This window comes from Macaca nemestrina, chromosome 1, assembly GCF_043159975.1.
Source record: "Macaca nemestrina isolate mMacNem1 chromosome 1, mMacNem.hap1, whole genome shotgun sequence".
Lineage (NCBI taxonomy): Eukaryota > Metazoa > Chordata > Mammalia > Primates > Cercopithecidae > Macaca > Macaca nemestrina.
This window is the reverse complement of record NC_092125.1, coordinates 12,284,554-12,298,171: the sequence shown is the minus strand read 5'-3', so window position 1 is coordinate 12,298,171 and position 13,618 is coordinate 12,284,554. Positions and strand designations below refer to the sequence as shown.

The 13,618-nt window shown below is 45.9% G+C and overlaps 1 protein-coding gene across 3 annotated transcripts in view; it reads left to right on the top strand.

Moving 5' to 3' along the window:
• Positions 1-10,513, top strand: part of LOC105474621 (5-methyltetrahydrofolate-homocysteine methyltransferase) — a 106,897-nt gene extending 96,384 nt beyond the window's left edge. For all 3 annotated transcript variants that reach the window (XM_011729436.2, XM_011729434.3, XM_071073923.1), the window contains 5 exons: positions 1,531-1,727; positions 4,763-4,963; positions 5,762-5,954; positions 7,421-7,533; positions 7,972-10,513. In XM_011729436.2, the coding sequence (XP_011727738.2) occupies positions 1,531-1,727; positions 4,763-4,963; positions 5,762-5,954; positions 7,421-7,533; positions 7,972-8,058 (791 nt within the window). In that variant the 3' untranslated portion in view covers positions 8,059-10,513. The remainder of the gene's footprint in view (positions 1-1,530; positions 1,728-4,762; positions 4,964-5,761; positions 5,955-7,420; positions 7,534-7,971) is intronic.
• Positions 10,514-13,618: the final 3,105 nt, after the last annotated feature.

Genomic DNA, 13,618 nt, shown 5'->3' with positions numbered 1-13,618 from the left:
AATGGGCCCTGCCTGGGCTCCTGTGGACACAAGAGGAGACAGAGCTCAGACTGGGTGGTCAGGGCAGGCTTCCTGGACGAGGTGGTGTTTGAACTGTTTTTGAGGATTCAGTGGGAGTTGCCGTGGCTGGGACTGTGGATGTGATATGGTGTTGAAGAAGGGGACATTCCAGGTAGAGGAGACAGTGTGAGAAGGCATAGGCACATGTGCCTGTTTGGGGAATTGCAAGGAGCCCGTTGTGCTTGGAGCATTGGGGAGGGAATGGGAATTTGGGGTGTAAACTAGAGAAGTAGGTGAGGTGATAAATTACTACCCCCCACTTCTCACTTCTAGCCTCATCCCAAAATCCACCAACAGAGACACAGAATCCAAATGCAAAGCCATTCAAAGGATCAGGTAGTAGCCAGATCAGAGCAATAGGGAGGGGTAGGCTCACAGAAGCATGGGATTAGGGCTGAGAGGAGCCTAGAAACCAAATTATTGCCAAGTTTCCCATGGGGGGTGGGCCTGGGTGTAGGTGTTAGGATGCTGAGACTCAGGAGCTCTCAGGTAGCCAGGAACGTGATGGTGGGCAAGGGGCTTCTCAATGTGCTGCCTGCCCCTGAATGGTGGGCAAGGGGCTTCTCAATGTGCTGCCTGCACCTGGACAGGTGAGCTGTCCAGGGGCCGTAGGGCAGGCTTCTCACCATGGGCAGGATGGCCCAGTCTCACAGACAACAGAAACCAAGAGGGTGTCCTAGGAGCCTGGCTCGCACTGCAGGTCCGGGAGCAGGCCAGCCAGGTGGAGCACTGAAGGCACGTGTGAGGGTTTGGGCCATACTTCACCCCTTACCACTGACGTTCCCTGTTCATATACAATTCCACTGACTTCACAGTGACCTCTAGGGGACAAGGCCTGTGCCTTGTATGCACCGTGCCTTGTATTCCGTGGTGTCTGAGCCTGGATGCATACAGTAACAATTTACTGAGGCTGAATGCATATGGTAAGGATGTAGCTGTCCTTTTTTTAACACTTCATGGTACTGTTTAAGGCCCCAAATATAAGAATCCCTTCAGATGTTGTTATGTTCAAAATATCAATTGTTATGAATTATATTGTGGTTGGGATTAAAAGCACCACAGAATATGAGGCACGGGTCATGTCTCCCAGAGGTCACTGTGAAGTCGGTGGAGCTGTACATGCACGAGGAACGTCAGCGAGTGAGGAATCTGGCCTGCTTTTTCTCATCCCCTCTGACAGAATGCTTTGGGGACCCCCAGCTTTGGCTCTCTGCTTTTTGTCCAGTGGAAAACTTCAGTGGCTTGAACTGGGAGAAGCAGACTGTGGGAGCTGCACTTAGCAGGAACCACAAAACCCTGGCTGTTCCACTTTAAGCTGGGTCAATGGCAAACACCAGAAAGCATTTGAGGAAAATGGAGAAGCCTGAAGAGGGAAGGTGTCTGAGGAGGGGTAATGGCTTTTAAAAGAAGCATTGTTTGATGGTTATTTTCGGCATCTTTAAGTGGATTCTAATTATGTTTTTCTAATAGGTGAAGAGGCCAAAAAAGTCTACGATGATGCCCAAAATATGCTGAACACACTGATTAATCAAAAGAAACTCCAAGCCCGGGGTGTGGTTGGGTTCTGGCCAGCACAGAGTATCCAAGATGACATTCACCTGTACACAGAGAGTGCCGTGCCCCAGGCTGCAGAGCCCATAGCCACCTTCTATGGGTTAAGGCAACAGGTATGGGCGGTATACTGACAGCCAGCACGCTGCTTTCACTTGTGAGTTTAAGCACTAAACAAAATAGCTTTGCATAAATGAGAGTCTGCTTCACCTCCTCCCAGATGACCAGTCACACGCCTAAGCCCAAGCCATCTGTGAGGACCGGGGAGCGAAGGCACCACCATGGGTGTCAGAGGCATGGGTGTCGGGGCATGGGTGTCGGGGCATGGGTGCCAGAGGCATGGGTGCCAGAGGCATGGGTGCCAGAGGCATGGGTGTCAGAGGCAGGGCCACTCAGCAGGAGTGAGGCATTTCACGTCGTGTTCCATGGATGGACGAGGACCACTGCTACTGTCTCAGGTGGTCACACGTCAGGATCTCAGTCTTCTGAGCTTCTGAGGAAAGAGAACACTCACTTGTTCAAAAATATTGGTTAACATCTGTGCATATTATTAAAACAGACTGTCAGGTGGTTCCCCTTGAAAGGGGAAGACGAGTGGAAACAAGCATTTGCAGAATGTACAGCGGGTGCCAGGTGCGTAGTAAGATGCTTGATGGTCATCCTTTTAATTTCCATACAGCCGTGTTAGGCAGATTAAGTTTCTGTTTTACAGAGGAGAAGATGAAGGCTGCTAGAGATTGTGCTGAGTCCCCCAGTAGAGAGGGGAGAGCCCAGCCTGTACACACCCCTAGGGGCTGTTCTTTGACTGTGCTGACTTCTTTTCTTTTGAGTGGTGAGAACAGACTCTTCCAGCAACTTCTCTCTCATCCCCGCCACCTTTGAAAAGGCAGATATCATATGCATGTCCCTTTAGCTGCTGTAAAAAAGAGTGTCTTAATCAAGAATTGGAGCCAGAATTCGCCAGTCATTAACATTTTTAATAATTTGCAGTAAATTATTATTTGTTTTACTGCCATTTTCAGTCATTCAAAAATAATAGTGTTGGCTGGACACAGTGGCTCACACCTGTAATCCCAGCACTTTGAGAGGCCGAGGTGGGAGCATTGCTTGAGCCCAGAAGTATGAGACCAGCCCGGGCAAGACGGCAAGACCCTGCCTCTACAAAACAAATTTTAAAATGAGCCGTGCATTGGGAGTGTGTGCCTGTACTCCTTCAGCCAGCTACTCGGGAGGATGAGGCGGGAGGATCACTTGAGTCCAGTGATCATCCACTGTACTCCAACCTGGGCAACAGAGCAAGACCCTGTCTCTAAAAAACAAGCAAACACAAAAGATAGTGGCGCATTTTAATCCCAACCACAATATAATTCATAATCATAGAAATTTTGACCATAACAACAGCTGAAGGGATTCTTAAATTTGGGGCCTTAAACAGTACCATGAAGAGTTAAACAAGGACAGCTACGTCCTTACCATATGCACTCAGGCTCAGTAAATCCTTACTGTATGCACCCAGGCTCCGACACCACAGAATACAAGGTTTGGGGGTTCTAATGTTAAGTTCCAGCCCCCGCTTACGAGGGAATCTATGGCTTTTCTTTTACAGACATAACTGTGTTCAGAAACCTCTGCTCCAGCCCAGTCTTTCATCTTTCAAGTCCTGTGTTCTCTGTGATCTCTTTTTACTTCCAGTACCATTCATGTCCAGGCAATCTGTGACATATTAGGGCATTTAATAGAATGAATTCTCAGAGTTCACCTTTTTAATAGCCTCTGGAGAGGGGAACTGGGCCAGGCACATACATTACCTACCCAGGTAGTGATTTCTCAGGAGGGGCTTTCCTCCAGTGCACTCTGGAACATTCTGGCGGCAGTGCCTTATTACTCTGGGAGTCTGCTCTTCTGAGTAGGCTCTGATTGCTGTCTCTTCTAAGGTACCATGGGGCTCTGTGATCTGTCTCTCCTGTGGTGCAGGGAAGCGTTGGGTCCCCCTCTGGCCTTTGTTAGCAAAGAATAATTGATGGGCCAAGTGTACATGGAAAACGGCTTCCCCATGCACAGCTGTCCCTGAGCTCTGTGACATTCCTGTGTGCCATTACCAAACACCTCCTCGCCTGCACTTAACAATTTCCTGCCCTGTGTCAGTGAAGCTGCACTTGCTTCCACCGTGGGCAACGAGCTGTGAAGTGTCTGGTTGGCCACTCATTAATTGATCAGTCCTGAGCAGTACCATATATGCAGGAGCATGGGTTGTGGTACCAGCCCCCTGGCCCTTGCACTGTCTGGCCTTGGGCCAGTTGATCAAGCTTCCTGTGCCCCTGATTTCTGGTCTGTAAAATGGAGCTGATGGTATCACTTATGTCACAAGGTGGCTGAAGGGGTTAAATAGTAATTCATATAAAGCGCCAAGAACAGGCATAGGGTAACCACTGAATGAGTATTAGTTATAAGCTGTTTACCTTCTCAGCAAATATTTATTGATTTTTAAAATATGTATAAGACCTTATTTGTTACCTTAGTTGCAGGGAAGAGTTGCTTATCAGCTGAGGGTGAAAAATGGGGGAGGATAGGCCCCAGGGCTGTGGAGAGAATCCAGAAGCAAATCCTGCTGAATTCTTGGTTTGGTGCCCGGCCGGCCCTAGTGTCCTCAGCCAGCTCCTGAATGACCCCCGACTCCACCCCACACGTCAGCCAGCACGTGGCCTGGGCATTGCTGACCCCAGCAGTGTGTTGTTTGAACTGCTTCAGTTGATGCAGAGTGGAGGCGCTTCTGTTTATTGGATCTCTTTCAAACATATTACTGGACTTAATTGAAAACACTTGGGGACAAACTTAAAAAAAAAAACAAAAACCGTGACGTCAGCACAGTGCCTGAAGGCATTCAGTGAATGTTTGGTCCGTGTGGGAATGAGCGAATGAGCTACTGTCTTGACTGTTTATGTTACGTCATGTCATACATTTTTAAAAATCTCATTTCATTTGTTTATCTTACAAATATTTATTGAATACTATGTGTCAGACACCATTCCAAGTACTGGGGATATATTGTGTTGTGAAACTTGTTCTCATTTGAAGCTGCCTGATTGCTCCTCATGGTATGCTGGTGCCACGTTCTTGCTAATGGCGCCCCCGCACACTGCTTGGTTTTAAGGCCGAGAAGGACTCTGCCAGCACGGAGCCATACTACTGCCTTTCAGACTTCATTGCTCCTCTGCATTCTGGCATCCGTGACTACCTGGGCCTGTTTGCCGTTGCCTGCTTTGGGGTGGAAGAGCTGAGCAAGGCCTATGAGGATGACGGTGACGACTACAGCAGCATCATGGTCAAGGCGCTGGGGGACCGGCTGGCAGAGGTAAGGCAGGGGCATAGTGCCAAGGGGCTGAGGACAGAGGCCAGGAAGGGTAGGGAGCCTGGGGTGGGTGCCTGAAAACTGATTGGCCCTTAGAACCAGTGTCTTTTTTTTTTTTTTTTCTTGAGTTGGATGCTGCTGACTTTAACATTACACATATTTTAATATCATGTATCCCCAGATTGCTTGTGTACGTTATCTTTGGGGCAGAGAAAAACCTTGAATGGTGCCATAGTTGGCTGTTGCTCTTAGAGCCTTTACTTCTGCCTTATCTCTGTTGTCTCTTTCTGCTTGTTGTGATGTGACATTTTCCTCAGTACCCTAAAAAATTAAAAACAAATTTTTATTTCAGAGCCCCTCATTGTAATGCTGGTGTCATCTATAGATTCTTCATCTTCCTATGCATGAAATGGGGGTAGCCTTGGCCCTGGGGAGAGCCTCTCCCTTCTCCCGCAGTGAACAGTGGAGGAACTAGCAGCTGTATGGTCCCAGCTGCTCTTTCTGGCCAGTGGAGCTTTGGATTGACCTTTAGGGAAATTGTTAGGTTTTAAGGTAGAAAATCCTCAGGTCATTAAGGATGGTCCTTCAGAGCTCAGGTTGAGGCCAAAATTGAGCTGCAGAGCAGCTAATGAAAGTACAGACCAATAGAGAATCCAGCCTGTTCCCTCTTGCCAAATTTCCCCTGGCTGTGGTCCAGATGAGGGAGGCTGTCCTCATGGCTGTGATTCAGGGGGTGGAGGCTGCACTGATGCTGTGAGCCCCCACCACTGCCTAAGCATGCCTGGTGCCCTGGGTCCCAAGGCCTTTGCAGAAGAGCTCCATGAAAGGGTTCGCCGAGAACTGTGGGCCTACTGTGGCAGTGAGCAGCTGGACGTCGCAGACCTGCGCAGGCTGCGGTACGAGGGCATCCGCCCGGCTCCCGGCTACCCCAGCCAGCCCGACCACACTGAGAAGCTCACCATGTGGAGACTCGCGGACATCGAGCAGTCTACGGGTATGAGCCAGAAGGCGTGGGTTCCTGTCATCCTTCTTCAGTAGATAGAGTCTTATCAACATAATGGCACTAAGGGTTAAACATGTTTTTAAAATGGAAGGGCTTCTCATCACATTGTCCCTTATGCTGTCCTTTTTCACTTGTAACTATTTATTCTGGCATTTTATTTCAGTATTACTGATTAGTATTCTTACATCATCAGTTTTAGACATTTCAGTTTAAATTATTTCCTCTTGGCCTACAACAGATGGGAGTTTAGCTTACATATACCATCCTGTGCCTCTCCTGCCCCAGTTTCCTGTCACAGGCATGGTCATGTCTTTAATCCTTCCCTTAGAGACCGACCCTTTGTCCCTCAGTAACCTCACGTGCTTCACGCTCTTGTCCCATTGCTTATGGATAGTGTCCCTGGGCACTGGTCTTGCAGAGCGCCCAGCCTTCCCTTCAGCCCTCTCTTCTCTTTACTTTTACCCTGATACTAACATTTATACTCATCTGTAATCATAATTCTCTGTTATGTTTTGCCTGTGGATTGATTCTAATAGCTGAAAATGAGAAGCTGGCATGTGCCCTTCTGAGACAACGGCCCAGACACCGACACACGCCCTCAGCGTCCTGTGCCCAGAGCTGAATTGCTTGTGGTTCTGTGGCTGCACATTGTCATGTTGATGTGCTGGTTCTGTCATTACTGCAGAGTTGATGTAGTTGAGATGGCCCAGGCTAAGCTTACAGTTTTCAGCAGAATTAATAGAAAGCATGCCATCAAAGCTGATAAAGGCATCCAGATTTCAGTGAGAAACCACGAGCTGTGCAGCATCTGCTTCAGCAGGAACAACACTAACTCTAGGAGCCATGAGATCTGGGTTTGAGTCCTGTTTCTGCCATAAGCTAGCTGGGCAACCCTGGCAAAGCACTCATCCTTCATGTTGCTCTATTTCCTTGTCCATAAACCGAGTGGCTTCGAATAGATATCCTTGAGGGTCTGTTTGAGCTCTCAGATCCCAAGGAAAACGGTCTCTTCTTTCTCACAATGTTGTGGGCTCCTTGTTCACTGGCGCTCTCAGTCATCCCTAGTACCAGTGGCCGCACAGAGCCCGTAGAGGGCTCTTCAGCTGGTGTTCTCATCTCCGAGGGTAGAGTTCCTGCCTGAGAAGGTCTATTCTTAGGAGCAAATCAGGGTGCCTGTAACTGATCTGGGATGGCCGGAGGTAGGAGTATAGAGTCGTTCCTAGGCATGTCCCCCTGGGTTAGAGGAGATCTGCATGTCCCGAATTTGTTTCTTCACATGGCAAGAATTTGCTAGACTTGTCTGATCACAGCTTTCATGCTGTGTCATGTGTCTACCTAGAAGGCATGAGTTCACTTTGGTTCACTTGTTCCACAAGAGTTCATTGAGTGCCTGCCAGCTGCAGGCCCTGTGCTAGACACTGAGTCAATAAGCATTTTCCCCGTGTTGCTCTCTCTAGGCATTAGGTTAACAGAATCATTAGCAATGGCACCTGCTTCTGCAGTCTCAGGCCTCTACTTCTCCAATTTGAAGTCCAAATATTTTGCTGTGGGGAAGATTTCCAGGGATCAGGTAAGCTAGCTGTTTCATTATATGTGGCTTCCCTAGTTCAAATGAAATTCTAGAACCTCTTTCATTTTAAATGTGAATGAGAATAAAGTGAGGGAAAAGGATGAAGAAATTTACTCCAGTTAATGTCTTAATTTGATTTCAGCAGAATACTTCTATTGTAGCCCCCAATTCTACATGCAAACCACACACACACACACACACACACACACACACACACACACACACAGCTTCTAAGCATCAGATGTTTACTACATGTTGTTTTTCTGCCCAGAGAATAAGGCAACTTGGTAAATAAATATCTATCTACATTTAACTCTGTAGATTGCTATTAAGACAAGAAATGGAAGGTACTTAATGTTTTTCGGCAAATCTTATGGAAACTTCTATTCCAAAAGTCTTATCACGTTGGTTTAATAAAATGCTTCTCATCTTTTGCAGGTTGAGGATTATGCATTGAGGAAGAACATGGCTGTGGCTGAGGTTGAGAAATGGCTTGGACCCATTTTGGGATACGATACAGACTAACTTTTTTTTTTTTTTTTTTTTGCCTTTTTTGTTCTTGATGATCCTCAAGGAAACACAACCTGGAGTGCCTTAAAAATAACAACAACAAAAATCCTGTGTGCATCTGGCTGACACTTCCCTGCTTCTGGTTTTTGAAGACTATTTAGTGGAACCTTGCAGAGGAGCAGGGTCTTCCTACAGTGCCTAGAAAACAGGTGCTGTGTTTTCAGGACCTTGCGTGAAGAGCAGTGAGCAGGGCTCCTGTGGTTTCCCTGGTCCCTCTGAGATGGGGACAGACTGAAGACAGGTCTTCTGCCTTTCAAAGCAAGTCAACTTGCTTTTTTCTATTTTTAGAGTGGAATCTAGGAGGCCACTTAGTCCTCTTTTTTTCCTCTTAGAAGAAAAGCCTGAAACTGTGTTGAATAGAGAAGTGTGACCCTGTGACAAAACGATACTGTGAGAAATGGGGCATTTTAATCTAAGTGGTTATAACAGTGGATTCTGACGGGGAAGGTATAGCTCTCTTTTCTTCGGAAGACCTCATTTTCTAAAGGCTGGATTAAATGGTTGCAGAACTGCCTTTGGCAAAAGGCATGCTCTCACTGCTTGCTTGTCAGAAACACTGAAGCCGTTTGCCCCAGTGTGGTCAAGCAGCCATGCTCTCTGGGCATTTTCATCCTCCCATAATTTCATATTTCCGTGCCCGTGAGGAAACAAAAAGGAAATGAGAGACAGTTACTGTTAAGGATTGTTAACATCTTCTAATTGTTTTCAGGATTGAGCAGGTTCTCAGCTGGGCTCTTGATATCCTGTGCATAGTTGGACAGGTGGGCAGCATAACATCACTCATTTCTTACCATCTTATTCCCCTCCAATTCTCAATGTATTCAATAATGAAGAATGATGCCACCACTCAAGCAACAAGCCTCAAACTCACCCATGTCATCTTTTTCTTGGATGATTGCAGTTATCTCAAAAATTTGCATGCAAAATATACACTCATCCTACTTGAAGATGGTGGTGGAAATATTCAGGAGAAGGTAGCGTTGGAGTCCTGATTTGAGATTTGAAGGATGAAGATGAAGAAGCAAGGGAGGAACAAATGAGAAACTATCTTTGTTCATGAATAGGAATATTAAAGATTGTAAAAGTATCAGATCTCCCCAAATTGATCTATGGATTTAATACCATTTTCATTGGAAATTCCAACAGATTTTATTGAATGAAACAAGCAGGTGTTTATATGGATTAGCAAAGGACTTAAAATTACCAAATGCTTCTACATATGAAGGAAAGATTGAGGAGACGCACCCTATGTGATACCAAGTTTTATTGTCAAGACAGTGTCATGTGGTGCAGAGGTAGGCGTTATGAGCAGGGAAACAAAATAAGGGTCTAGAAACTTGCCTAGGCTTATGTTGACCTTTGCAAAATGACCTGGTGACATGGCAGGTCAGTGGGGACAGGAAGGATCACTCCCTAAGTAGTCCCAGAACTATTCATGTGGGAAAAAAAGAAATTTTAATTTATCTCACCTTACCCAATGATAAGTTCCAAATATGTTAAGGGCTTTAATACAGAAAGCAAAAATTGTCAGTGTTTGGATGAAAAAAGCCTTAGGGCAGGAAAGAATCTCTTGAGACATAAAGTAGTAATCACAAATGACAAGGTGGTTAAGTGAATTCTGTTAAAACTAAAGACTTACATTAAACAAACACTTGAAGTGAGAAGATGAGCCACAACTTGAGAAGACATTTATAATACAAATAACTGACACGGGATTCATAATCACAAATATAGAGAATTCCTGTTTAAAAAAAAAATAGAAAAATAGAGAAGACTACACAAGAGGAAATAAATAGGGCTTTTAAATAAATAGATGTTCTGTAGCATTGGTGGTCAGGGAAATACGAATTAGGACCACAATGAGATTCCATTTTATATCCATAAGATTTGCAAAAGTTGGGTCTGACAATACCAGGTGTTAGATCTGTAGGGACTTGTACAACATTGTGGATGTGTAAATAGGCACCACTGCTTTAAAAAACCATTTTCCCTCACAGACTTGAACATTTGCAGACCTTATGATCTTAGTTCCAACTCCCACCTGTACGTCCAGCAAACTCTTGTATGTGGCCCCTAGGAGGAATGGGTAAGAATGTTCATATAATGTATTTATAATAGTTCATAACTGGAGAAAGTGAAATGTATGTCTCTCTGCAGGAAAATAGGTGAATAATTAGATATATATATATATTCATCCTACGGGATATTATTCAGAAGTGGAAATGAGTGAACTACAGCTGTAGCTAACAATAAGAATGAATCTCAGAAAATATTGAGGAAAAGTAGCAAGTTCAAAGAGACCACATGTGGTGTACTATTTTTATTGAGCTCAAAAACAAGCAAAACCAAAGAATATGTAGTCTAAGCATACATATACAATAAAACTATGCTATTAAAAAAAAAAAAAGAAGGTAACAATGATAAACCAAAATTAAGCATAGTAATTACCCACGGAAGGAGGAAGTGGAAGGGACAGGAGCACATAGGTAGATGTCAAGTTATGCGGCTGTTCTGGTTCCTCCTGGTAGACTTACGAGTGTTTACTATATACTATTAATATATTATGCTTTATAACTAATAGATAAGAGTTTTGTACATATTAAATATGTTCTTAATATTAAATACAAAAAATAAAGGCAAAGTGGAATGATAAGCTAAAATCTGGTATGGTGGTTTTGTAGTTAATGTTTGTACACGTCAAATACAGTTTTGTCGCCCAGGCTGGAGTGCAGTGGCCGAATCTCAGCTCATGGCAAGCTCCACCTCCTGGGTCCACACCACTCTCCAGCCTCAGCGAGTAGCTGGGACTACAGGTGCCCGCCACCACGCCTGGCTAGCTTTTTGTATTTTTTTTTAGTAGAGACGGGGTTTCACCGTGTTAGCCAGGATGGTCTCGATCTCCTGACCTTGTGATTCGCCCGTCTCAGCCTCCCAAAGTGCTGGGATTACAGGCTTGAGCCACCGCGCCCGGCCGTCAAATACAGTTTTTAAGGAAAGGAAGAGCATCTTAGGGTAAACGGGAGCTGGAAAGGTGAGGGGCGGGAGAGTGCTGCATCCGTGTGGCTGCCAGCAGTGCCCAGGTACCAGGCTTTGGGGAATGAGTGGATGGCAGGACCATTTGCTAAGACAGGCGCCAGGGGATGGGAGAAAGGATGAGTTTTAGAAAGATTCAATGGGACTAGACTGAATATGGGCAGTTGGATACTAGACTTTGGAATTTAAAAATAATATCTGGAGTTAGAATTGAGAGACATCAACGTGGAGATGGAGGTCAGGCTGCAGTGCGGTGGTATCACCTATGGAGCATATGAGGAAAAGAATCTGGAGGAGGAGGAGGGGAGCCAGCAGGGGAGCAGTTGTGGGTTGGAGGAAGCCAATGCCAAGAAAGCAAGGAAGAGCGTTTCAAAGCATGTCTGCAGAACCCAGTACTGCGAAGAGCTCTGGGAATGGGATTGCTGAGGGCTCTTCTCACAGTGAGTCCTTCAAGAGCAACGTCCGGATGGTGGGGACTGTTGGCAGACTCAGCCGGCTTTGCTAGGTTGAAGACAATGGGAGGTGTGGAAGATTTTTTGGCTCAGTTAAATAAGATTGGAGGAAAAGGTAGGACTGAGAGTGTTTCAGACAGAAAAGGGATTATATACTGAGGGTAAAGCACAAGTACAGAGGGTTGCAGATAGTGCAGAAATCTTTAAAAACAATTATTTTAACCCAACTTCCAGGGAGACTGAATTTCTTCTGCCGGTCAATAACACCATCAACCTGGGAGTTGCCCCGACCCCTCCAGTCTTAGCTCCTGCAGCTGTACCAGAATACCGCAAACTGGGTGGCTTATAAAGAACAGACATTTATTTCTTACAGTTCAGGAGGCTGGAAGTCCAAGATCATGGTGCCATCATGGCCGGGTTCTAGTGAGGGCCCTCTTCTGGGATGCAGCGGCCAGCTTCTCATGTTCTCACAGTGGGTGGAGGGTAAGCTTGCTCTCTGGCCTTCTCTTATAAGGGCACTAATCCCATTCATGAGGGCTCCACCTTCATGACCTAATGACCTCCCAAAGATGCCATCTCCAAATACCATCATCCTGGGGATTCCATTTCAACATGATTTGGGGGATACGTCAGACCATAACACTTACCTTTTTCGCAACCTTCACATCTAGTTGGTTCTCAAGCCCTGGCGGTTTTACACACTAGATAGGTCTTAAGTTCATCTCTATGCCTGCCCTGGTTTAGGTTCTTATCATTTCTCCTCTGAATTCGTCTGCAACACAGGCTGCCGAGTTGGTTCCCACCTCCTAGGGCTGGAAGAGTGGGCGCTCTGATTCTTTACACCCCCACCTCAATCCTCCTGCTGCCTGAATAACCATCTCCCCGTCACCTAGGGTATATCCCAGCCCCTTAGAGGCATGCAAAGCCTTCCGTATCTGACCCTGCCTTATGCCTGGGAAGCCCTAGACCCCTGCTGTACCCTGGAGGAGGTATCTGCTCACATTGGCCCCTCTGTCTGGAATACACCCACCCCAGTTCCGCCCAGTTCAGGAAAGCTTCCCAACCCCTCCCTCCCACCACCCCAAAGCTAAGTGAAGTGACCCCTCTTCTTGTCTCTGTAACACTGCCATGCACATATCATACAGTCCTTGCTGAGACATAACCTAGTTCCCTGTTAGACTTAACGTTTCCTAAGGGCAGGTGTGGAACCTTACTCGTCTTTACATGGTGTCTAGAGTAGTGCTTGCTTTATGATAGGTGCTCAGTAAATGTTGTCTTGAATGAGTTGAGCAGATCCTCTAGGGACAGGAGTTGGATGGAGAGCAGACTGTAAAGCCTCGCGAGAGTAGGGGCCCTGCCTCTTCCTGAGCTCACAATACCCAGAGCCTAATGCAGTGCCTGCCATGAAATTGTTCACTCCATCAAGCCTTGTTAAATGAGTTGGGGGCGGGTGCACTATGATGGTTTTTCTTTCAGAAAGAAACTGCACTATCAAAGCCCTAGCACCTTCTCTATACCCACCTCAGGATTTCATATTAGATGGGGCCCAAGTGATATTTTCTTTACCATCCCATGAAGACAGCATATTGGCAGCCCTGCAAAAACAAAACCCCTCAATTCGTGGCATACTTGCTATAAGTCAACTACATGTATTGTCAAATTGTAGAACTGAAAGTATATTCCGATTTGGTGTGTGCGTGTTTCTATTTAAGGAAATATATGCTAGTATATGCATTAAAACATCAAGAGCTGGGCAGAGCGTCACATGCCTGTAAACCCAGCTACTCAGGAGGCTGAGGTGGGAGCATCCATTGAGGCCAGGAGTTTGAGGCTGCAGTGAGCTACGATTGCATCGCTGCACTCCAGCCTGTGCTGAGACCTGATCTCTTAAAAAGTCCAAGAGGATACACAGAAATTTTTAAGTGGTTACCTCTATGGAATGGGATTAGGGGATCAGAGGTGAGGGAACTCATGGTTTGGCTATTTCTCATTCTTTCTGCACTGTTTCAAATTTTTACAAGTGTATGTTG